This window comes from Chionomys nivalis, chromosome 22 (assembly GCF_950005125.1).
Source record: "Chionomys nivalis chromosome 22, mChiNiv1.1, whole genome shotgun sequence".
NCBI lineage: Eukaryota > Metazoa > Chordata > Mammalia > Rodentia > Cricetidae > Chionomys > Chionomys nivalis.
This window is the reverse complement of record NC_080107.1, coordinates 11,213,464-11,238,140: the sequence shown is the minus strand read 5'-3', so window position 1 is coordinate 11,238,140 and position 24,677 is coordinate 11,213,464. Positions and strand designations below refer to the sequence as shown.

At 45.6% G+C, this 24,677-nt stretch overlaps 1 protein-coding gene across 2 annotated transcripts in view; it reads left to right on the top strand.

Annotated features, from left to right (window-relative positions):
- The window catches only part of Rapgef4 (Rap guanine nucleotide exchange factor 4), a 260,347-nt gene that overhangs the window by 51,454 nt on the left and 184,216 nt on the right, over positions 1-24,677 (top strand). For both annotated transcript variants that reach the window (XM_057754500.1, XM_057754498.1), the window contains exon 4: positions 5,014-5,160. In XM_057754500.1, the coding sequence (XP_057610483.1) occupies positions 5,014-5,160 (147 nt within the window). The remainder of the gene's footprint in view (positions 1-5,013; positions 5,161-24,677) is intronic.

The window sequence follows — 24,677 nt, the reverse complement described above, 5'->3', positions numbered from 1 at the left end:
ATGAAGCTTAATACAACATGACTATAGAGATTCGCTGTTGTTTAAATAATAGCAAAAATATAATTTGCTTTTTAGGAGTGGAGAAAACCTATACATGTGTGGTAATGTGACTGACTGAGGAATTACAGTTTCCTTTATATTGTTTATTCCTATTTAATTCTGGCAGGATGGCTCAGCCGGCCAAGGGGATTGCTGCCAAGCCTGACTATTTGAGTTCAAGTCCTGAAGCCCACGTGGTAGAAAGAGATAACCAACTCCCCCAAGTAGACACACTGACCCCCACCTGTGTGCTGTGGTACGTGTGTCATGGCAACTGTCCCCCCAAATAAATGTTTAAAAATGTACTCCGCTATCAATCTTATTAAAGGCGAGTGTGGCTATTTCACTGAGGATTCTGGGAACATATTGCCCAAAGCTGTGGAGGAGGATGTGTAATCTAGGCCTTCCAAGACTCAGGCCTCTTCTGATTCACCTTTGTATGACTCCGTGTGGACCTCCTTTGCCGGGCGATTGGTGTCTGTCACCAGAGGCTTGCTAACATCTTTTGCCTTTGTACCAGCATCTGAGACAGCTGCAGATTTGTATGACAGATTTAGTTACTGGTATCCTCAGACTGAGGTCCATGTGAACAGTTTTATGCTGACTTGATACAGGCTATACTCACCTGAGAGGAAGAACCCAAATTAAAAAAAAAAAAAAAACCCTCCATAAGATTGGACTGTAGGCAAGCCTGTAAGGTATTTTATTAATTAATGATAGATGGGGGAGGGCCCACCTCTGGGCTGATAGTCCTGGGTCATATAAGAAAGCAGGCTGAATAAGCCAGAGGGAGCAAGGCAGTAGGCAGCATCCCTCTGTGGCCTCTGCATCAGTTCCTGCCTCTAGGTACCCACCCTGTTTGAGTTCCTGCCCTCACTGCTTTCAGTGATGAACTGTTATATGGGACTGTGAATGACACAAATTCTGCCCCAGTGGCTTCTGGTTATAGTGTGTCATCACAGCGTCAAGAACCCTAACTAGCCGGGCGGTGGTGGCGCACGCCTTTAATCCCAGCACTCAGGAGGCAGAGGCAGGCGGATCTCTGTGAGTTCGAGGCCAGCCTGGTCTACAAGAGCTAGTTCCAGGACAGGAACCAAAAGCTACGGAGAAACCCTGTCTCAAAAAATCCAAAAAAAAAAAAAAAAAAAAGAACCCTAACTAGACAGGAAGCAGACCCAGCGGGGAGCTGGACCTCAGCACACGGCTGACTCGGAATGCTCCCCACAGAATAACTGCCTACCAGGCAGGCCATGGGCTACAGACGGCCTGTGTTGTCAAATGACACATCAGTATGTTTTTACAAGGATCAGAAGGAACAGGCCGTGTGTATCTTGGCGAAGAGATCGACTAGTTTCTGGTCTCGGTTCTTCCTATCACTGGCCTGATTTGGGCAGGACGTTGGACATCTTTGAGTCTGGGTTTGTCTAGCTTGTGAAACGATGATAGTGGTGACAATAGTGCAGGATCATAGCACTCCTAACCTCAAAACCCTAAACGGTTCAAGTTCTGAAACTTTGGAGTGCTAGGAATGGAAGCTTCTGTATCTGATCCCGTATGGCAGGCAGTTCAAACACGGTTCAGGGAATGGAGTGATGGCTCACTCAATAAAGTCTCTGCCACAGAGGCACCAGGACCCACGTTCAGGTCTCCAGTACCCTCGTGACAAAGCTGGCTTGGTCACAGGCCTCTGTAACCCTGCCGTGACAGGGGCAAGGAGAGGTGCAGACAGGTGGATCCCTGGAGCTCGCTAGCCAGCGGGCCTAGTCAGCTGGTGAGTGCTGAGCTCAGTGAGAAAAGCTTTCTCAAAAGACCCCGCCTCGGTCTCCCCCATGTGCTCCTGTACAGCCCCGTGCACATGTGCTCACGCATGTCTACACAAAACAGCTCAGTGTGTGTACGGACTTGTCAGGGATACTGCATAGAGTTGTTTTCAGACTGTGCATGAGGAAATATAACACAGAAGTGGTTTTGTGTTTAGACTGAGGTCCCCTCCCATATATATATATACATATATATACATATATATGTGTATGCATATGTGCATATATATAATGTAAAAATTTCAAAGTCTTTAAACAAATGGGAAATCTGATCCTAAGACTTTCACTCACTAAGAGCATGCAGAGGTAACCTGTTAGGGCTCCAGCAGCCTTGGCTAACCCCTCCTTCATCTCTTGAAGTCGTTTATATTCTTGACTCTTTACTTCTCATTAGAAAGGTCCTCAAAGCTAATGCAGAACAAGGCATTTATCCAGTGTTTCCCTGCTCTTTGGCCAGTGCTGACTGCTTGCTTCATTTTCTATGGTACCGAAACCATTTCTTCTCAGGTGACCTCAGTGAGCAATCCAGAGACAAGCAGACATCATAAATGCTCTCCTGAATGGTTCCTGAGAGATAAGTGTGGCTATGGGAGTAGACCTGCAGCCTCCATGCTGGCTTTAAAGAAATCTCATGTTGCATGTAGAAACAGACATGCGTGGCAACATGCAGAGGCATCTACAGGGGTCCGGGCTTTGACTGCTGACCTGTGGGATATAGTGAGATTGGAGTGTGGACACAGAATCTTGTACAATTACCCACATTTATCTTGTCTTCTAACACGTGTTCACAACAGCCTATTAACCCCAAAGCTTGGGAGAACATTTGGATGTGATATCATTTGACAGTTTCCTCCTGAGCCTGTAAGAAGCCCAGACTCCCATGTCAATAAGGAGAGGCAGCTGTGGACCGCAAACACATCGCTTAGCCTTTAGAAAGTCCGAATGGTTTCTGAGCCCTACAGTTTCCCTGGGCTCAACTATCTCGGTGCCTAGCCAATACCTCCCACATCCGTTCCAATTCCTAAGTAAGTTTGACCTAAAAATTGTTTTGAACCAGATGAAATTGAAGTCTTGAGCTGCGAACAATGTGGAGAGATTTCCTAGCCTGAATTTCAAGATGAGAACATGTGTGGAGTTTGACTGACATGCTGGATCAAATCCTCAGGGTCCTCTTGCATCCTAGACAAGTGCTGTACCACTGGCTGTTGCCATTTGTGACTCCCTGTCTTTAGATTTGACTGGATCAAGCACAAAGGAGGGAATTTAGGAAGGGCTGGCCACACAGTCACTTCTGCTGACGGCAGATCCTTGGACTCGGGCGGTGGTTGGGCACCTGTTACAGTGGACATTATTGTTCAGTGGAATATTCCGAGCAGTGTGGGTAGCAATACCACCACAACCGTGTTTTGGAATATGACTAGGCCTGGGTAAATTGAAAGCTCCAAGGGAAAGCAAGTGGTCCATCCTGTGTCTTTATTACAAGAGCCGTACTCGCCCAAGAAGACAGGTCATGTTGAGTTTCACAGTCCATATTTGTGTGTGCTTTGGTGACAAACTGCCTGTATCAGGAGAGGAGGTGAGGACCATGGCCAGTCACAGAACTTACAGAAGCACCAGTTAGTTCCTGTGTGACTGACGTCTTCACGACACTCTTGCTGCGGTCCTCACGATGGGTCTCTCTCAAGTCTTAAAAGGTCTTAACACTAGCCGGGACGTGGTGGTGCCCACCTTTAACCCCAGCACTCAAGAGGCAGAGGCGGGCGGGGGGGTGTTCCTGAATCTGAGGCCAGCCTGGACTACAGAGAGAATTCTAGGGCAGACAGGGTTGTGTTTTTCGAGACAGGGTTTCTCTGTGGTTTTGGAGCCTGTCCTGGAACTAGCTCTTGTAGACCAGGCTGGTCTCGAGCTCACAGAGATCCGCCTGCCTCTGCCTCCCAAGTGCTGGGATTAAAGGCGTGCGCCACCAATGCCTGGTTAAGGGCCTGGATTTTTGCGTGCATTTGTCTCAGAGATGTGACTGCAGAGCCACTGGCTGGATCTGAATAATATTTGCCTATGACTCTGTGCTAGATGAGTGTAAGGAAAAGGGCATCTTCTAAGCTGGAGGGTAACCCTTGTGTGTCTCCTTAGCTTCCAATGTCTGCAGAATCCATCTCTGGATGGTTCTGAGTGGCTCTTTGCATTGTTTGAAAGGAGTTAGGACCAAATATAAATGCTCTTACCAATGTTGCGTCTGGAGAGGAATCCGTTTTTACAATTTCCTCAGCACTTTCTTGAGCACAGACTCAGGATCTTTTATAAACAGCTACCCTGTGCTTTCTCCGGTGCTGCTCTTCCTCTGTTCCGGCTGCAGGAGGCAGTGTGATACAAAGAGCTTGGCATCTCCAGTCGGAAGGACTTAGATCTGATTCTGTTTCTTTGCTGCCCGACCTGAGGGGCCTCCGGGAGCTCACTCCTCAGAGCTTCAGGTCCCCAGGTACAGTATTAGTCCTGCTGCAATTTCCTGAACATTGCAATCATTCCTGCCCACCAAGAGGACCCAGTCCACTTTCTGTAAACAGTTCTTCATTTCTTAAAGCAACCAGCAGTTTTCTAAAAAGATCAGATTATTGCCATTAGCAGTGTTCACAGTATTCACAAGCTAGATGCTTCCTAGTGATCCCAGCGGTCCCAGGATGAGAGTGGACGAGCAGACGGTAGCGTGGCCACGCAATGGGGTGCAAAGCTACTCACCGCCAAGAGGATACACATCTACTGACCTGTGTGAGAACGGGGGTTACTCAGAGATGTTACGTTGAGCAGAAGAAGCCAGACACCGATCAGTGCCTACTGTCTCTTTCTATGTAAAGTTCCCCAGCAGGCAAAACTTCCTTCTGAGGATGGAAATCATCAGGGCTGTGATTTCCTCTGATGGGGAGGGGTCTTGTCTGGATCAGGGATACAGAGAACCTTTAGGAGTAAAAGAAGGTTCGTAAGTCTTGATGACACATCATTTATATCAGTGTATATATTTACTGAAATAAGTTGAACCACACAATAAGAATTGGGTACTTATTTTTTACAAATTATACTTTAATTTGAAGAAAAATTAGTCTCTCATCCATTGCATCTTTAATTTTCTAATGACCTTTTTTTTGGGGGGGACGCTTCTCAGGATGCTGTTACCATCTGCACCCTGGGGATCGGGACAGCCTTTGGAGAGTCCATACTGGACAACACGCCCCGCCATGCGACCATCGTTACCAGAGAGAGCAGTGAACTCCTCCGCATTGAGCAGGAAGACTTCAAGACACTATGGGAGGTGAGCCCCAAGGCTTCCTGTCAATTAATGCAGCTGAGAGAATGAGAAAGAGAGAGAGGGAGGGAGAGAGTACTGCCGCATGGATAATGGCCAAACAGTCAAGCCTTAATGTGTGCTGTTCTGAGCTGGTGGATGGAATTTAATTTTCAAAACTTGTTTTTCAAATGAGTGAGTGAAAAAGCCATTTTGACACAAGACATCCTTCTTTTTTTTGGTTGCTAATTTAGTGCTTGCTCGATTTTCTGTGGTTTGACATACCTTATAATTATTTCTTGAATGACCATAGAGTGTTTTATGAATTTTCTCTTTCCTATTCCACGGATGTATTCTTAGCCAGGGAACAAAATACTTTGACATTTTCTTTTGCATTTTAAAAATCATTATTGACACATTCCCGGAGAAAGTGGAATGAATGGGGTTAACATCTGGTTCATTTAAATGCTTTTAAAAATGATGTGCTCTGTAATAAGGTATGGAAAATGGGGGGCCGTAAAGATGTCTGGTTATTTGCCAGCTTCAGAATGCATAGGTTGCTCAGCAGTGGATGAATGCCGCTGGGCCTGTTGGCGTGTGCATTTGCCGATGCTTCCCAGCGTCCCTTAGGGCACAGTGCTCATTTACAGGAAGTGTGAGAAATACATCATCTTATATGCAGTCATGGCAGGTAGAGCATTTATAAAGGCCTGGCCGAGCCTCGCATCTTTTTATGCTCTCACTCCTTTTTAGGTCCTTTAGCTTTGGATTTTAACCTGTGGTGGCTCCTTGTCTTTGTCCCTGGCTCAGTATGTCCAGGAGTCCACCCATCGAGCTGGCAGGCTCCGCCACTTGTCCCAGTGTGGCTAAGATTTCGAACTTGATCCGAAAAAGAATTTTGTGTAATCAAATAGCTCCCTCCTGAGACAAACAAATGACTGGCTCCTGGCGGGGCCCAGCCTGCAGGTGAGCGAGCGATGACGCTCAACCTTAAAAGTCAGGCAAAAGCTTTGGAAGGTCTTGCTGGGGAAGCCTGTTACCTTTATTCTCGGCGGCCGTGAATAAATTGTGGGGTTGCTTGTTTGAAATGTTCCTCTTAGAAAATATTAAAGAGCTCCAACAGCTCTGTAAAGTTCAGAGACAAAGCTTGGGTATTTTAGGAAGGGAAAGTGAAAAGTCGGTTTATGCGGGATGTGTGGGCAAAGGCGCTCTGTCAATCCGAAGGAACCAGGTTCCAGGCGAATGAGTGAGTTGTTTTTGTGATGGGAATTTGGGAACTGACTTAAGAAAGGAAGCCATGGCTAAAGGTACCATGTACCACGGTAGTTGTTCGGTTTGTGGCCAGTCATACATCAGTCTGGGAGGGGAGCTCTGGGGAAATACAGAACACTTGTTTCAGTGAGAGCCTACAGGGCTGCGAGGGAAGTTCTTGAGAAGTCGCTGCCTATGAAGATTAAAACAATCTGTAGGACTGTTCTTCAGACAAAATAATAATACAAAGAGTGTTCGCTGCTGGACATGTAGCCCAGCAGTTAACCTAAAGCTGAATTTGCTTCATCTTGCTTTTCTTCTGGGCCTCTTTAATGTTACCGAGATATCATGACATTTCATCCCGAGTATTTAATATGTATCTCAAGGAAATTAGCATCCTGCTACAACACATAGTGCCATTATGTGTTATGTACATACAGAGTGAACCTAGTATCCCGAAATCATCTAATAACCGGTGTAGACTTCATGTTTCCTCAGTTGTTCCAAAAATATGTTTTGTAGATGTGTATTTTTTTTCAAACCAGGCTCAGGTGAAAATCAAAACAAAGCGTGTTATATTTGACTGTGATATGAAAACTTTCTCTGTGTCTCTCTCTGTCTCGTCTCCCCTCCTTTCTTTCCCTCCTCCTCCTCTTGTCGCTGACTTCTTTAAAAGGCCTGGTCTGTTTTCTCTCACCCCAGATTTGTCTGACCGTTTCTCACGCTATCTTTGTTGATGCTCTCCCCAGGCTTTTGGTAAAGAGATGCTTGGGCTAAAGTTAACCCAGTCAAGTCAAATACTTTGTTTCCCAGAAAATGTGCTGGGGTTGCTGATGGGTACATCAGGAGGCTCGTCATGGCTGTCTCCTGTTGGCCACGTGTCTGTTGCTTGGGTAGGTTCCATCTACATACCTCAGGCTGTTTCCTGTTGGTACGCCTCTCAGGGACGAATCGTTAAATGGGGGAACTAACCCCGAGGGCTGTCATGACTGCGCCAAAGCTTTGCCTGTGTCTTCCAGTTCTGTGGGTGACCCCTCATCGGTAGCTTGAGAGCCCGTCTTCTGTCTTCTGATTGCTCTAGTCCCCTGGGATGGGGACGAGATCCAGAAAGCCCTTCCGAGTTGAAAGGAGGAGATGTTTTTATTTTATTTTATTTTTTGGTTTTTCGAGACAGGGTTTAGCTTTGGAGCCTGTCCTGGAACTAGCTCTTGTAGACCAGGCTGGCCTTGAACTCCCAGAGATCCGCCTGCCTCTGCCTCCCGAGTGCTGGGATTAAAGGCATGCGCCACCGCCGCCCGGCTGAGGAGATGTTTTTAATCCCGACTTCTTTTACAGGTAGGAGACCAGAAACTTGTACCCAGAGGACACAGTCAGATGCTTCCTGTTCGTGTAGCTACGCTCGGGGTGCGAGTGAGGTGTTCAGTCAGTGCTTAAACCATCTGAAGTGAAATTCAGTAAGCCTCTCGTGTAGCCGTCTGTTAATCAAGGTTTTATTAAAGGGCATCCATGTGCAGACACACTGCCTATAATCCCGGGAAATCGTACAAGTCTAAAGTAGCTTCTCAGGAAAGCTTAAACCATGCTTACCTTAAGGCTTATTTATTCAACAAATGCTAAGCAGTCCCCCTGTGTCAGGCATCAGTGAACAAGACTGGCAGGAATCTGTTCTCAGAGCAAGGGCTGCCACTTCGTCATTTGGAGGAGACGGCACATCCATTAACCGTGTCATTTCAGAATAGGGCGCATCGTTTTCACTGTGCTTTGCTTCTATTCCCTGAATATCGGGATATACCAGTGGCAAATACAGCATTCTCTGCGAGCAAAACATTTGATAACCAAATACTTTTTTTCTTATGTCAAACAATACAGTTTATAATTTAGCCATCCAGTCACCCCTTGTACTGATAAGTGGCTCTGTTATCCAGCATCATACTGAACCCCAAGTTGGATCTGTTAGAAAACACTTGAGGAAGGAGTCCAGGATGCAAGTGGGGGTGTCGCTGACCTGGGAGTCTCCGAGAAGGCATCTCCAGGTCCAGAGCACAGAGCTGAGGTGAGGTCAGACATTCCTGGTCTTAAAAATGAGAGAACCTCAGTCTGGCTCTAAATTTGCATGTTTGTCACTCTCATCTGGTCACTGGGGGGAGGGCAGATGCCACATGGGTGGTCTGTTTTATGGTGAGAAGCCTTATATGTAGCTTGTGGTTCTTAGATTAGCTGTTAACTCCACTCAGGCTGTAGAAACTGAAACTGTGGTTCTCAGTCATCAGCGGCCGGCACGGCCTGAGAAGCAGTGCGAGCAGCTGCATCCTGGGATTTGAGCGGAGGTCGGAAGTCCCCACCCTTCCCAGGTGGAAGGTGGGTCCCCCAGGCTCCTGCAGATACTCACTCAGGGCTCCTGGGAGGTTTTGGGATCCTGCTCAATTTCACTGTGAGGGCGCCTGGCTTTGTGTGGTCTCTTATGTTCTAAATCATATAGGCAGCTCTGGGATATTTTAAAATGGCCATGCTGTGACCAGAAATGTTTCGTAACATCTAACCAAGGAACAGCTCGAAAGCTTCATAGTGTTCCTTCTTAGGTCTTCCTAAGGAAAAGTAATTCTCCTTTCTTCCGATGTTTTAGCTTCCAATTTATGGTTTGATTTGAGGATGCTGGGTTGGTCCATTGGAAAGTCATTCTTGCTTTCTTAGCTGAAGGGAATTGTGGGAAATTTACTCCAAGTGGGTCAATAATGCGCCCTCTTCTCATGCTTCTTTGACACCTTAGCCAAGGTCTAAAACGTCCGAGTCTCCAGTCATATCTCAAAGGGAAAGCTAGCAAAGAGGGCTACAGGATTGGAGTGACAGGAGACAGTGAGATGTCTGAATTCCATTCAGGAGAAAATTAATTTGGAAGTCTTGGGCAGCCATTTTTACTACTTGAGACAACTATAATTTATAACTTAAACTCCTTTACACTGGTGACATTTTTAGGCTCTGTAAGGAAGCTAAATGGCAAAGCAGTTAAGTGGAGGTCTGGGAATTTAAACCCATTATTAATAGTTGATCCAAAATTGTAGGTATTTATGATGGATGGTGGCTCTCGGAATAAATATAAAACTGATTTATTATCCAGTTCTGTGACTCTCTTAGCGCTTACAGGCTGAGTTTCTGATGAGAATACCGTTCTCAACCTTCCCAATGCTGCGACCCTTTAATACAGTTCCTCATGCTGTGGTGACCCCAACCATAAAATTACTTCATTGTTTCTCTGTAACTATTGTTATAAATTATAATATAAACAGCTCTGTTTTCAGGTGTTTTAGGTGACCCTGTGAGAGGTTCTTTGACCCCTAAAGGGTCACAACCCACAGGTTGAGAGCCGCTGGTTTAGAAGAATAATGGTGATAGGCTGTTATCTCATTTTCCTCTTCATATTTAATATTATATTTCTATGAGAATGCTTTGGGGTTTGTTTTGAGATCTCTCCAAAGCAATGAGTGAGTAGTGTGTGTTTGGAGAAGTGGGCGAGAGAGGCCGTCTTGATTGAATTTGGGAAAGACCTCAGTGGACACCCTAGATCCAGCAGTCTACCACTCTTACTAGCCTTTCAGGTGCATAAACACCACTCTGGAATTGTTCCTTCTACCGTGAGTCATATTTGAGCATTTTCAAGTAATATATATTTATGAATACATTTTTGAAAATTTAAAGATGGCAATGAAATCATAGCATTTAAACATAAAGGCAGTATTTTAAACTTATAGATTGAGCCTTCTCCATGAAAGCAGCTATGTAGCTGTAGCTGTTAACCGCACAGCTGATGGTATACTACCATGATTTGATTTCGGCCAGAGGGGCATATCTGAGATGTGGTGTCTGGCAGGGTTTATCCCCCAGCTGTGCCTGTGGCTTCAGGAATAGCCAAAATGCTGTTTCATGTCTTAGGAGATATACATTTTAAATGATAAGAATAATAAGTAGATCCAGGTGTGTCGGCACACACCTCTAATCCCAGCGCTCAGGAGGCAGACGCAGGTGAATCTCTGAGTTGAGGCCAGCCTGGTCTACAAAGTGAGTTCCAGGATAGCCAGGGCTACCCAGAGAAACCCTGTCTTGGAAAAAAACAAAAGTTAAATAAATAAAAATAAATAAATAGAAGAACGTGTTTCTGTCTTAGGAAATCAATCTGCCACAGGGCTATTTCTCAGAGCCACAAACGCGATTGGAGAAAGGTATTTGTGCCTCTCTATTCCAGTTTCCAGAGTGGTAATTTTGTCCAGAAGATTCTACCAGAAGTATTGGTAATTATGAAGAGCTTTTTAGATTTTTAGATTCTACCAGAAGTATTGGTAATTATGAAGAGCTTTTTAGCTATCTTTCTTCGCTGCCTCCTTTACATTCAGAGGGGACAAAGCGTTTTTCCATTAATAATCTCCAGAGCCACCGTGAGATGGGGAATTGTTGACATGACAGCAGGCTGGTCTTTGGCTGACATGTGTTAAAAGCCATACTGTAACAATACCTTCAGGAGTTACCCGCTCCTGCCTGAGTCGGCTCGATGCCCCTAGCTGTCTGCAACTGTCATGAAAAGGAAAGCCAGATACCAAAAACACAGTCACTGGGAACACAGATGTCAGGAGTCATCCAGGTAGGTTTTGTGGTCCCATTCACATGTTCGCATCAGGTTGTTTTATTCTCGCGTAAGTGGACCAGCATTTCAGATGGTTGTCAAGGGAAAGAGTCTGTCCCCAGATCCACACCTTCATCCTAGGTAGCACTGGAGCCTGGGAGCAGAGGACCCTGCTTCTCCTGCGGCAGAGGCCCGTGCTGACTTTTAGCAACTTTGGATTTTCTGCTGTAGGGTTACTTCCCAGGCCAGAAATTTGCATCAAAGGCCCAAGAAAAATACATCCAAAAATAAACATGAAAGCCAAGACTTCATGCCAGGAACTCCAGCCACACACATCCTGTTGGCTGGTCCCCTGGTCTCTCTCCTCACAGCTCTGACTCTTTCAAACCGAGCGGAAGCCGGCGCCGATGACTCGGACCTGATGCCAGCACAAAGGTCTCACGCCTCAGTTCTCAAGTGTCTCCACGGAGTGGCAGAGGTGATTCAAATCCAGAGAAGAAAGGAGTGAAGTTATTAGGAGTGAACTAAACTTAAAAAAAAAAAAGTTAGTCTTTTGCTACCTGTGAGTGGCCAAGTTTTCCTGCAGACCGTTCAGCACCGCCCCCTCCCTGTGGCTGCAGAGACTGGCCGTAGGATTTCAATAGGGACCTGCTGGTGATGCTGGTCCCCTGTGCTGTTCAGATCAAGGCCGGCCACTCACTGAATGTCTGAGACCTCCAGCAACGGATGCATGCTTTACAAGGTCAGAGGGTCTTTGATTCTTTAGTGAGGGTGGGAGGCTGGGGGAATAGTATATGTCACAGCTCTTGTTTGACTGGAGGAATTGCTCCAGAATGCGTCTGGTTTTTCTGATTATCTTCTACCTAGACATGTCCCAAGGCACGGCCATAGTTTTCTTTCATCTTTGTATGTGGCTGTCTGTGTTAGGGGGTGGGGTGAGTGGTGATTCATCTTTTTTCTGATAGTCATATTATTTTTAATACATTTCTTGAGGCTACAGTCCATAAGTAGGCAGGATTACATTGCACACATCAATATTAAATATATATTTAATATTGATACATGTGTTTATATATATTGTATCTAATTTATTTATATATGTTTATCCCAAGAGGTATTTGAATGGCATACATTAAAAACAAACCTGGATAGGGAAACAGATTGAGGCTGGCGGTATTTTGTTCTCTGAATGCCCAGTAGGTATTCTGCCGGTAGCTCTCAGATTATATGAAATTCTTATTGTTTATGGGAATCCTGTTCCATTATTGATGACAGGAAGCCCAACCAGCTCCCCATGTTGTGACCCTACTGTTTCTCAGAAGTTTCTCAGGGGACCTGAGCATATCAAGGCTTGGCTGGCAGGTGCCAGGCATACCCAGATGCTGCTCTGTAGGCCAGTTGGTAGGGTGCCGTTACCAACCGGCAGTCACCCCGCCTGGCCTAGGCTCATGCAGATGTTCATCTCGACAGTGCGCAGCTCTGATGGGGTCTTTTAGGGTTATGTTGACCAGTGTGAAATGCTTTACGACTGTGGTCTGTCTCCATGTTGTTGATACCCCTCCTAGCCTGTCTCCTGAGAGAGGATATCCGAGGGACCCTCCACGCTCACTTAGCTAAACCCCTGGACAGCATGCCCTTCTAAATAACCACTCAACTCCCTTCAGAGAAGAGACTGTGACATTCAAACAGATGTGCTTGGTTCCCACCACGTGGAGTTGCAGAATCCACTCTGACTGTATTCCTGTGGGTTATAGTGTTGTAAAGACTCTGAGAGAGGCAACCCAGAAAGTACTCTGAGAAAGTGTGCAGAAGGCCACAGAGGAGCGCGGGGAGAATGATTTCTGCCCAGGGTCTCATTTTGTACCGAGAAGGCTTTGCTTGTGAATTCTTGTGTGGCTAAGTAGGCGGTTACTCAGCCTCCCTCGAGCACTGGGACCAGTTAACCAAATGACAGTGTTGGAGGCTGTCTTGTCCCCAGGGAGAGGGCAGGCTCCTTTCTCTGAGGTTGTCGCTCAGAGCTTTGGGTTCTCCTTCTCTGCGAGGCCACCAGGCCTCTCAGGGACCTCATGTAGGGGTCATGTGCTGTGTTTCCAAACACTGGCTTTTGTTTTCTGTTTGAATTCATCTGGATCACTCTGCTCTGAGGTTTAATGGTCCCTCAGGCAAAAGCAGTTCGAGTGAGAAAATGTGAAGAACTTGAGTCTTCCAGAATTAGCTTGCGGTGGGACTAGAGGGTTTGTTAAGCTCATTATGTTAAGAGAACCCTTGGTCCTGTGGTGACCTTGCTCTGCCGGGTCCCGATTCCACAGCAGGCTTGGGGTACCTGGGCAGAGAGCATCTGGCATCCTGGAGGACTCTGCAGGAAGTGGGTTCACAGTGCTGGCCTCTGAGTTCAGGAAGTCTTGCTCCAGCCTCACCTCCCTGACCTCAGTGTTTAGAGCAGCCTAGCCCAGCCCAGTAAATGTAAGCTTGACTTTCTAAAGTCGCTCATGGGATCTGGTGGTCTGGCTCATCTATCCTTGACTAAACCCAGCATTGCTAGACGAGGTTCTGCAGAGCTCTTCAGCCCCTGGGCCCCTCACTGTGAAATAGAAACCTCTCTCTCCTCTTCCATCCTGGAGCACTGACTGTGGCGGTCAAGACTGATGCTGGTCTATTACTTATGTGTGTTACCTGTTCAGAGCTTTAGTGTTTCCTCCCCTGCGGCTTGCAAACGTAATCCTACAGATGGAGAGGATAAAATATGAGCTAACGGTGTGTAGTGTATCAAAATATATTTCGTGGAAGGGAAGAATTCTTGGTATCTTTCTAGTTCCACATTCAAATCACCAGGGAAGCTTAAAAAGAAAAAATTCCCATGCCTATGCCTGCCCTAAGCTATAGACATCTGAAAACTCTAGAGAAGGTGGGAAAAGCTCGCTGTGGGTCTCCAAGCAACCTTGCCTTTGCACCGAGGGATTTGACAGTCCATGGTGCCCCTCTGCTCATATTGGAGTGCTCCCAGCTGGCGTCTTTGCCCAGGGTTAGGCTCTGCCAATGTCCTCTATTACTCTGTGTTGGGTTTCCTATGCCTTTTCCTCCTTCCACACAGTCTGCTCTCAAACTAGGCTTAAGTCACACTTAAGCGGTAGTGACAGTCAGGACTTGAATGAGAATGGGGGCTCTTCATGAAATACATGTGCCTGTGTGTATAGCTGTGGAAATAAGGTGCAAAATCACCCCGAGTTTACCCCATCCTAGGAGCTCACAGTCTCGTGGCTGTCAGCACAACCGTGCCTGTGTTGGTTCACATCAGAGTCCCTGGGGAACTCCATGGTACCCTGCAAGGGAGGAAAGGAAGGGAAGCAAGCCACGTCTGGTTTTATTGTGGAGTTTGGGATTTTGTGTCTTCTGAGAATGCCGGGAGCCTTTGGCTGTCCCTGGGCTATAGTTTGAGAATTACTTCTTTAGAAAGCATTTCTGGAAAAACAATACTAATTTGAAAAGTGTGCACACTTTTAATTCTTGATAAATATGTTTCTTTCCTTTGTTATGCATTCTTTGAGCCGTAGTTTGGCCTAATTGCGTTTATTTTTAATGACTTTCATTCTGTTACCAAAAACGTTTTAACATAGCTGTTACATTTACCTCAGTCAGCATGGCTATAATACATATTCAAATGTGTGTATGTGAGTGTGTGTGTGTGTGTGTGTGCGCATGTGTGAGTGAGTATGTGGATTATTATTGAAAAAGATCTTTCTTTGGCTCTCAGAAGGGCCAAGCTTTCTTATTTATCTCTTCACTGGCTATTATGTTTCTTTTTTCTTGTGTCATTCATACAGACAGTAATTATATACAATTCATATAGATGCTTTACTTGATTGAGATGTTTATACTTGTTAATAATTAATACACTTTTTATTTGCAATACATTTGACCTTCACTCTTCATAATAGTTTATGGAAATTCATTGAAAATCCATTAAATTCACTATAAACCTAGATTTTCTGCGGTTTTTAAATTTTTGTTTTGAAGCGTACCATCTTCCTTCTGCTCAGAGATGGTTTGGAAAACCATGTGATGTCCATGTAGTGCTGGAAGGAAGTTTAAAAACCTTCCATTGCGACAAGTTCTCAAATATTTACTAATTTTTTTCTCTCCTGAGTTTTAGAAAGTAGTTTAAAGATGGCAGAATTCCTTTAGGCAGAGTTCCAGGGAGTGACGTTCCATCAGAGCTCGGTGTCTCAGAGTTAATAAGGTCACAGGATGAAGGCATGGGGCGGGGTGGGAATGGGAGTGACCCCCTTATTCCAGTTTTCCAGGGGCCTCAAAGTTTCAATCACACCCATGGGGGGCTGGAGAGATGGCTCAGAGGTTAAGAGCATTGCCTGCTCTTCCAAAGGTCCTGAGTTCAATTCCCAGCAACCACATGGTGGCTCACAACCATCTGTAATGGGGTCTGCTGCCCTCTTTTGGCCTTCAGGCATACACACAGACAGAATATTGTATACATAATAAATAAATAAATAGTTAAAAAAAATCACACCCATGGCATGGTCTTCACAATGGGGTACTCAAAGGATCTGACTTTCTCAAGATGCCGGGCAGTGGTGGCGCATGCCTTTAATCCCAGCACTTGGGAGGCAGAGGCAGGCGGATCTCTGTGAGTTCGAGACCAGCCTGGTCTACAAGAGCTAGTTCCAGGACAGGCTCCAAAACCACAGGGAAACCCTGCCTCGGAAAAAAAAAAAAAAAAAAAACCAAAAAAAAAAAAAGAATCCAAAACAAAATCCAACATTTCCTGCTTCACTAAGGAGAGGTAAAAAGCAGCTGGTCCCACATGAAGCAGAAAGAGTATAATACCACAGAAGTCAAATAACTCCAGAGGCTTCTGGAGACATTGCCTCTTCATCTGCGGTCAACTGCTACGGGCAGAAGACACCTCCAAATGTCTCTTTTCATCCTGCTGTGGTCATCATGTTGTTGCTGGATTTAGGGGTCAAACCTGTGCCTTAACAAGCCAATTAAGAGAGCCAAGGTAATAGTGAAAAGGAGAAAAAGGAGATTGGTCATCATGGCCACACTGGGAAGAGAGACAGAGAGATCTAGTGGCATACCCCCAACACACATACACACCTGCCACCCACCCAAGTGCATCTCTGTGTTTTAAGTTTAATTTTCCAAAAATATTTAATTTGTATACTCTCTTCAGAAGAAAGAAGAAGAAAATTATCTTTCCCCCTCCTTGCCGCTCCTGCTCCTCCCCCTCCAGCTCTCTCCCACTTCTTTTGGATACACCAGGACTTGTGGCATGCCAGGCACGCGCTGTCCAGCAGGCCACACTCTCAGTCCTCCAGTTGTTTCTTATAGCCTCTGGCTGGACTCTCTTTTAGGATGGACACCAACATTTTCTTGCGCTCTCTTTTCTGGACTTGTGTGTGCTAGCCTCTGGTCATCCTTGCTCTGGTGCTTGGGTTTCTGTATGATGTCAGTGATTGACAGTGGAAGGCTGGAGGTTTAGGTTCTGACCTGTCCTCACGTTAGATTCTCCTTCCCAAACATTTGACCAGTGAAACATTCCACATACATAATGGATAACGCTCTTAACAAGATGGTGATTAGTAAGTGCTAAGTAATAAATTAAAATCCTTGGCAAAGGCCTGATGATAACAGCTGCCAAGCAGCGCACAGCGGTCTCAGTAGCCGATGCCTTCCTCTGCTAATAATGCATTTGAAGAGAAAATTTTGGCATAGCTGGGACTTGCTCTTCTTAAATTCTCGTTTGTTTGTTGCTTTAGACTTTCTTCTCCTTCATCTATGTCCCTTGTACAGACATTTTCTGAGATACCAGACTTATCTTCACCCCTTCAACTTTTTATTCAAATGTTCAGAAAAAAGAAAGGAAGGAAGGAGGAAGGAGAGAAGGAAGAAAGAAGGAAGGAAGAAGGAAGGAGTGAGATCAGCTCATATATAGTCAGTCCTGGGCTTCTCTGGTCCTGCATCTGTGGATTTAATCAACCATATTAATACCGTCTAGGGGTCCTGAAATGATGCAGTCTAGGGATCCGGATCGAGTTCATTTTCTCTGCCAGTTAATGAATTAAAAAACAGGAAAACTCTGAAGTAGGTAGCAGCAGAGAAACCTCAAGCACCGCAAACAGGATCAGCAGTTGAAGGAAAGAGGTCATTGAGGGTGAAGAAAACATGCACACGGCAGATGCACAGAGAAAAAGACGCTAAAGTAGGAAGGGAAGGGGACCAAGGATACCAAGTATCCAGCTCCTCTTGAGGGCTGCGGCAGCAGGGGTGAGGTATGTGTGTAGAAACTTTCGAGGATTGGTCAGTTTGAAAGCAGCTAGGATGGTTGATTGGTCAGTGTGACAGTCTTCATCTGGTCTTGAACTTGCTGACCCAGTCCCAGCAGCAGGGGGCTTGCTGGTGGGAGGAAGAAGCTATCAGGCCTTTGTCTCAAGTCAGAAGGTTGAGAAGAAGTTGGCCACCTTATTATCTACTCATGGTCCCTCTTCCTATTTGTCTGCCTACCAGGGAGTCTGCCTAACTCCTAGGCTGAAATAGTAGGTTGAAATAGTTAAATAAAATATGCCTGAACATATACAGACTTTGCTGTCATTATTTTGCAAACAGCACAGTGTAATAACTAGTTAGGAATAACTTACATTGTGTTAGTTATCACAAGTAACGGAGAGTTGATTGGCATGGGGGATCAGGCCTGTAATCCAAGAATTTGGAGGTGAATTTAGCAATTTGGTAATTTGAGGTTAAAGTTAACTTGGCCTAGACAGTCTAAAGAAATGAAAGCAAAATGCAAGTATTTGGGAGGCTGTGTGTAGGATTTCGCAAATATTCCATTTTATCTGGGGGGAAACTTGAGCTTCTGCGAGTGTTAATCTTGGAGAGGGGTCTTACCCTTCGCAGGCAGCAAGGGTGGCTGGAATGCTGGCAGCTCAGCTTGCAGCAGACTTGTGACAGTTTTCCACCTCCCACTCTCCCTGGCCCCCCATCCTAACTGGCCCCTTTGGAATCGGTTGCTGGCTTGTGCATTTACCACACTCTTTGTGATCCATCCCACCACCCCCTGACACCTCCCTTCCCCCTCCTCAAGTGCCAGTGCCAAGGAGGCAGCAAAGACCAGGGACTGGGATCTGGCTGATCCTGGTGACATTCCTGACCTTGCTTCTCAGTCACTGGGGTGGGGATAGACATACAGATGACAGAGTTTCTGAAACCCAAGGGGCCTATTCAGATGCCCAGTTTACCTCACTGTTGCTGGGAGGCAATGTTGATTCTACTGACGTTGAGGCTGGAAGTTCCTAAAGTTTTCCCTATATCCCTTCCTCACTGTCTCGCCTCTGTTGGCGGATGTGTGGATTTTATCAATCTAATTCCTATCAGCAAACGTTATCTGAGCATGAGCTGAAGGTCAGGAGCTGAGCGGGGTACTAGGATGCAATAAGGGGGGGCCTTTAGGTACTAACTGTCTAATAAAGAATCTTTATGGACAGAAGTATTCAGATATAATAGATAGATCATGGCTACAGGAAAGGTACAAGTACGCTGGAGGGAGCGGGAAGAAAGACCATCCTCTGGGGGAGTCAGCAGTGGGTGTGGCCACTGCGGATCCAACTGGCAGATTGCAGCTGCTGTGCCCTGGCGGTGGACAGAGTAATCCTGGGAACACATCTTCCTGCTGCTGAGAGGCTGAGCGACCATGGACTACCAGGGCAAGCTGCCGTTCTTTCCAATCACTTCATGGAGAGTTACCTTGGAGACAGCCCTTTATGATGGTTGGAATGTTTTGCTCTTGTTTTCATTAATTTTTGTTTGTTTGTTTGTTTGTTTTGTTTCTTCCAGACAGGGTTTCTCTGTGTTGCCCTGGCTGTCCTGAACTCACTCTGTAGACCAGGCTGGCCTCGAACTCACAGAGGTTCGCTTGCCTCTGTGTTGGGATTAATTGTGTGTGCCAGCACACCTGGCAATTTAAAAAGTTTTTCTTTTTAAATTAATTAATCTTCTTTAGATTAATTATGCTGCCTGCCTGCTTGGTTAGGCAGCCACGCTGGGAAGCTCAAATACCACACCTGCCCCTGCACCAGGCTGGGCACTGTGGGAAGTGAGTGTGTAGGTGGCAGAGGGATGGGAGAGACAGAATCAAGCAAATGGGAGGTGGAAGATGAGCTGTTTGTGTGCTATGAAGGGAGGCGGAACTGGAGCTGCAGAGGCCGTTGCTGTTCTTGCTCCTTGGGAAAAGGTGACTTACACTGCCCGTCAAAATCCACACAACAAACACAAGTCCTAGTTGGCTTATGCCTTCTTTCTTTGAGAAAGCTGACCACTGTATGAGTCACTGTGACTTCCAGAGCCACAGCCGAGACCAGAAAGAAGAGCAGTGTCTACAGAATGGGGACCCACAACTGACTGGACATTCCTACTTGGGTAATGACCTAACTGCTAATCTCTCTAGTTGTGGTGGCGGTTCAACCAGGAGACCTGACGGCTCTATGTTGAAGTACAGTTTTACTCCCCTACATCTAACTTTAGAGGTTTATTTCTTTTGGAAGATTTGGCTTGGACAAACATTTGAAGGCACCCATAGGCCCTGCCTGCAGCCATGCAGAGTGGGTAGGAAGAAGACATCCAGAGACCCTGCCCAGGGTGTGGCCCCAGCCTCACAAGCCACATGGGATGGAGAGAGGGGAGAGGAAGAGAAGCCGAAGAGCTTGAGCACTATGAAGAGAGGCAGATCTGAAGACAAGGTGGAGAGGAACAGCCTGATGTGAGTAGCCCGAGAAGCCACTTGAGACCATGGTGAAGGCCCAGCCTGTGTTGCCACTGAGGGCCATGTTTGGGTCTGTGGACATGCAGCAGCAGGAATCTGTGTCCATGTCCATGGCCCATGCTGTACCAGAGGCCACGTGGATGTCCCTGGTCTGGACTGCCTCCTGGGACGTTGTTGCTATCCAAGGACTGAACAGAGCTAGTCCCCCCACTCACTGGCTGCAGGACTAGAGAGAGTTGATCCTGCCCCTCTCTTAGGAGAACAGGCCCTGCACCTCACCTGAGCAGCACACTAGAGCTGACCCTGTTGGCTAGGTTCTGGGTGAGCCAGCCCTTGAGGGTGTTAGAGAGGGAGATCTGTTCATCCCTCACTACCTGTGGCAGGCGAGAGAGCTGGCCTTGAGGGCATGGGAGTGGGAGAGCTGGTCCTGCTCCTCAGCAGCTGCAGCAGGCAGGAGATTGGGCCCCGCACCTTGCCTGGGCAGCACAGTAGAGCAGCACATTGCCCTGCCCTGATAGTGTGTGTGCAGGTGAGCTGGCCCTGAGGGCATGAGAACAGGAGAGCTGCACCCCCATTCCCCCTCCACTGCCTACAGCATTGGGTGAGCTAGCCACGCAGTGCTGTGTGACTCTCTGTGACACACTATAGCTTCCACAATGAGATGTTTTACAATTTTTAATGTTATTTTAATTTATTTTGGGGAGGAGTTTGCAAGGGCAGAGGTGGAAACAAAGGGGCAGGGAGATGAATGAGTTTGTGGGCATGATGTGAATCCACAAAGAATCGATACAAAGTTTAAAAAATTACTTTTTGTGTGTATTTTTGCCTCTATGTATGTGCGCCACATGTGTGCCTGTGTGAAAAGAGGAAAAAAGAGGGTGTCAGATGCTCTGGAACTGGAGTTGTGAGCCACTGTGTGGGTGCTGGGAACTGACCCCGGATCCTCTGCAGTAGCAACAAGTGCTCTTAACCACTGAGCCATCTCTCCTGCTCCCAAATCTTTCAGCTGGTTTAGGAAACACTCAAGATTAGATCCAAATGTTCACTTTCAGCCTTCAGGAAATGCGAGAAAACCTCATTTCATTCCTTGACAGACAGGTTGCAACAGGCACTTTTAATTGTGGGATGTGTGGTCTAGAGGGGTGGGCATGGGTTCAGGGCCCAGATGTTTGACCTTTGACATTGCTCGATGTGTACACTTTCCTCCAAATGTCCTGTAGCCTTTATTCTAACCCGACAGGCGTCTGTCGCCACCTTCATAAGATCAGAGACTGTTTTCTGCAGAATCAAAAGGATATAGAGTGGGTTAGAGAGCCTGGAAGAAGCTGGAAATCAGAAGTTTAGCGTATTCGTATGGAATTTGCGATTAGAGGAGTGGAAATGGAGAAATAATTGTCACCAGGCTTTAAAGCTTCGGCATGCGTATCTCAAAACTTAAAAGGAAAAAATAACAAAGCAAAGCATTTTCTTTTCTTTTTTTCTATTTTTTTTACTTTTATTGATTCTTTTTAAATTTCACATCATGTGTTCAGATGCCACTTATCTCCCCATTTCCCTGCATCTGCCCTCTGCCCTTGCAATCCCCCCGCCAAAACAAAACCAAATTTAAAAGAAAAACAAAACCCAAGCCAAACAAAGAGCCAAAGCAAAAACAAAAACAGCAAGCAAACAAAAAAGAAGGATCTTGTCATGGAAGCTGTAGTGGGGCCCAGTGAGTCACACAGTTTACCCTTTTTTCTGCCAAACATTTCCTTTTTTAAAAGACAGGACCACTTTATACAGCACAGGCCAGCCAGGAACTCAGTTCTTCCCGCACCAGTCTTCTAAGGGCTGGATTACAGATGTCTGCCTTCATGCTGACTGCTCAAAAGGACTTTCGGACTGGGAAGGAAAAATAAAAACCAACTTACAGAGACCAGTACAGATCATTGGAAGCTTCAAGATGGTCTACTAAGGTCCATATTAGAAAAAATTTGAAGTTTTTTTTTTAATGCATGGATCAAGTATCCCAATGGATGGACAAGGTCCCAGGAGCATATTCCACCCAGTTCCAGAAGGATCCGCAAAAGGATGTTTTCAGAACGTGAGGTTTTGTATCCCCACATCTACGCCTCCCACCAAGCTTTCCAGTTAATGATGCCAATCAGGCTGACTAGGCAACTAGAGACAATGACGCTTGAAGAAGTCAGCCTCAGTGATAGGAGGATGTGCAGTGGGACAGAGCACTTGCTGCACAGGCCTGAATCCCTAGCAACCAGTAAGGGTGGGTGTGGCTGCAATCGCACCTATAGCCAGGCTGCAAGTGTGTTTATAGCCACGGCACCGTGGGAGACAGAGACAGAGCATCCAGTAAGAGTGGGTGTGGCTGCAGGTGCACCTATAGCCAGGCTGCATGTGTGTTTATAGCCGCGGCACCGTGGGAGACAGAGAACATCTAGTAACAGCACCATAGACACGATGGTTTCTTGGTCCTTTTGTCTGCCAGTCGAGCTCCAGGTTCAGGAAGATACCCCATCTCAAAAACTAAGGTAGAGGGTGATTATGGAAGACATCTAACATTGACCTTTGCACATGTACGTATGCATATGCTCACATACAACACAAACACACACAGACATGTGCACAAAAAAAGGAAAATAAAGAAAAAAGGGAAATTAGTCACAACCCACACATCATTCAAAGCAAGAACTTTTGTTTTTATTGTCTGTCTATCCTTTCTCTACTTATTTGTGTGTGTGCATGCAATATTTGTGTGTGTACCTGTGTGCACAGGTGTGCATGCACATTTATAGGCCAGAGTTCTATGTTGGTATCGCTTCAATTTTTCTCCATGTTAATTTGTGAGACAGGTCTCTCACTAAACCTGGGGCTTGTAGATTTGGCTCACTGGCTGGCTTGCCAGTCCAGAGACCGTCCCTTCTGAGTCTGCAGTGCCAGAAATACAGTGCCCACTGCAGCACTGACTTTTTACATAAGTGCTGGGACCTGAACTCAGCTCTTCGTGTTCATGCAGCAAAGACCACTGAGTCTTCTTCCCAGACCAAGAGTTCTTGTGGTTGTATCAAAAACTTACTGTGATCAATCAGGGTGGGCCTCTGATAAAAAAATATTTAAATGTACAACAAGTCATGCAAGAAAACCAGTGCCCTCTGTGACTCCACCACAGCACGTCCCTCCCTAGAGCAGCCCTGTGCCCAGCTTCTGCTGAATGGTCTTTAACTGACCACTGGGCAGAACATTACAGTGTGCGTGAATCTTCTCAGCATATTGGAAAGAAAACAACCTAACTTAAAAAAATAAAACTTAGGGACATTTTAAGACCATAATTTTGGTATAAATTGACCCTAACGTATTTGCAAGGATGTAATTTATTCACTCTGTTCGGTTGACTGTTTTTACTAAACCCTTTCACGAAAACCTACATATCCTATGAACACCAAATCTGAGAATGTTATTGCAAAATGTGACTACGTTACAAGTAGAAAATTTGAATCAAGCATGCACAGAGTCATTGTGAATAATTAATTTTAACTTGTGGCTTTCAAGAATTGGTGTTCAGTAATATTAAAAGAAGTAAATATAAGACCTTCTTTTGGTCTTCACGGAATTGACCATTGGAGCTGTGACATTATGTTAGTAGTCTGCCATGAGAATTTCTTTTGCATTAATTTTCTGAGATATTAGGCCTGTAAACAACTCGTCCAGACTGTCTATATTTCCAGGGTTGATGTATATGTCTCAGTCAGAGGCAGACTGTCCTTATGTTGTAGATGACCTTGTAGCTATGGCCCTTTGGAGAATAAATATTTATGGTGGCGATGGAGCTGTCATTAGTTGAGTTCATAAAATTGAATCAGGGTTTTCGACTCTGGCATACTCTTCTTGCTTAATTTCATTGTGCTCACTATGGTTCCCGCGCTATAAATCAGGGAGAATAGATGCCCGCAGAAGGAAAAGGGAACAGGGATAATAGCGTGATGGACAGCCTTTGTTTATGGAATCATTCTTCATCGGGAGCCTTTTTTGAATGCTACAATTCCCTAGATCTTGCTGTTATAACTGTTATGTTCTTATTTTGAAGAAACAGATCTAAAACAGATTTGGATGAAGGGATAACACAGAGCTTATTAGGGAAAGGAGTCAGACAGTGTGTGTTTAAAAAAAAACACACAATGGTAGGATGCATGTACACAAAATTCAAATCATACAGACAAGGCCAGTTGCATAATATATTGCACGTAGTGTAAAATAAATGTGTGAGGGTTCTTTGTTCTCCCCAGAGTGAATAAAATGTCATTAATGGAAGTAAAATAAGCTGTTTCCTTTACTCTGTGTTCTGTGCCTCAACCTATCATTTTGTTCTTATCTGCTATTTCATATTATTCTAAGTGAAGAAAAGTGAAGAAATGAAATTATTAGCATAAATTTACCATCTCTCGTTCTGTGATGCAAAGCCAGTTTAAAATGCAGATGAAAGAACTTGTAAGCAGAACCCCTGAAATTACCATTTATGTTTCTTAGCTGTGCATGCATATGTATTTTGTTCTTATCAGGATAGAGGGAACCGTACATCAGATGGAGCCTAGCTGTTTCTATTTCATGTCTCAAGGCTTGTGTATTTTGCTATCACTTTATTCTATCTACTGATGAGTGAGGAAGGACTGGAAGGAAAAGAATTCTCTCCTATTGCTCATCTTCCCCTTATTTTTATGTCGTTATCTTAAGTGTAAATGGTTGCTGATGGGTGGAAGCAGTATAAGGAAGAATGTCCTAGAGTTCCTTCGCCAACATTGTTGTCCTTCTGAGTTCAAAGCCGGTCCAGGTTAGAGTAGAAAATGGAGCCTCTGGGGATCTGGCACATCCCGGGTTTGCTCATCAAAGTGATCGTACGCTTACCTTGTCCTT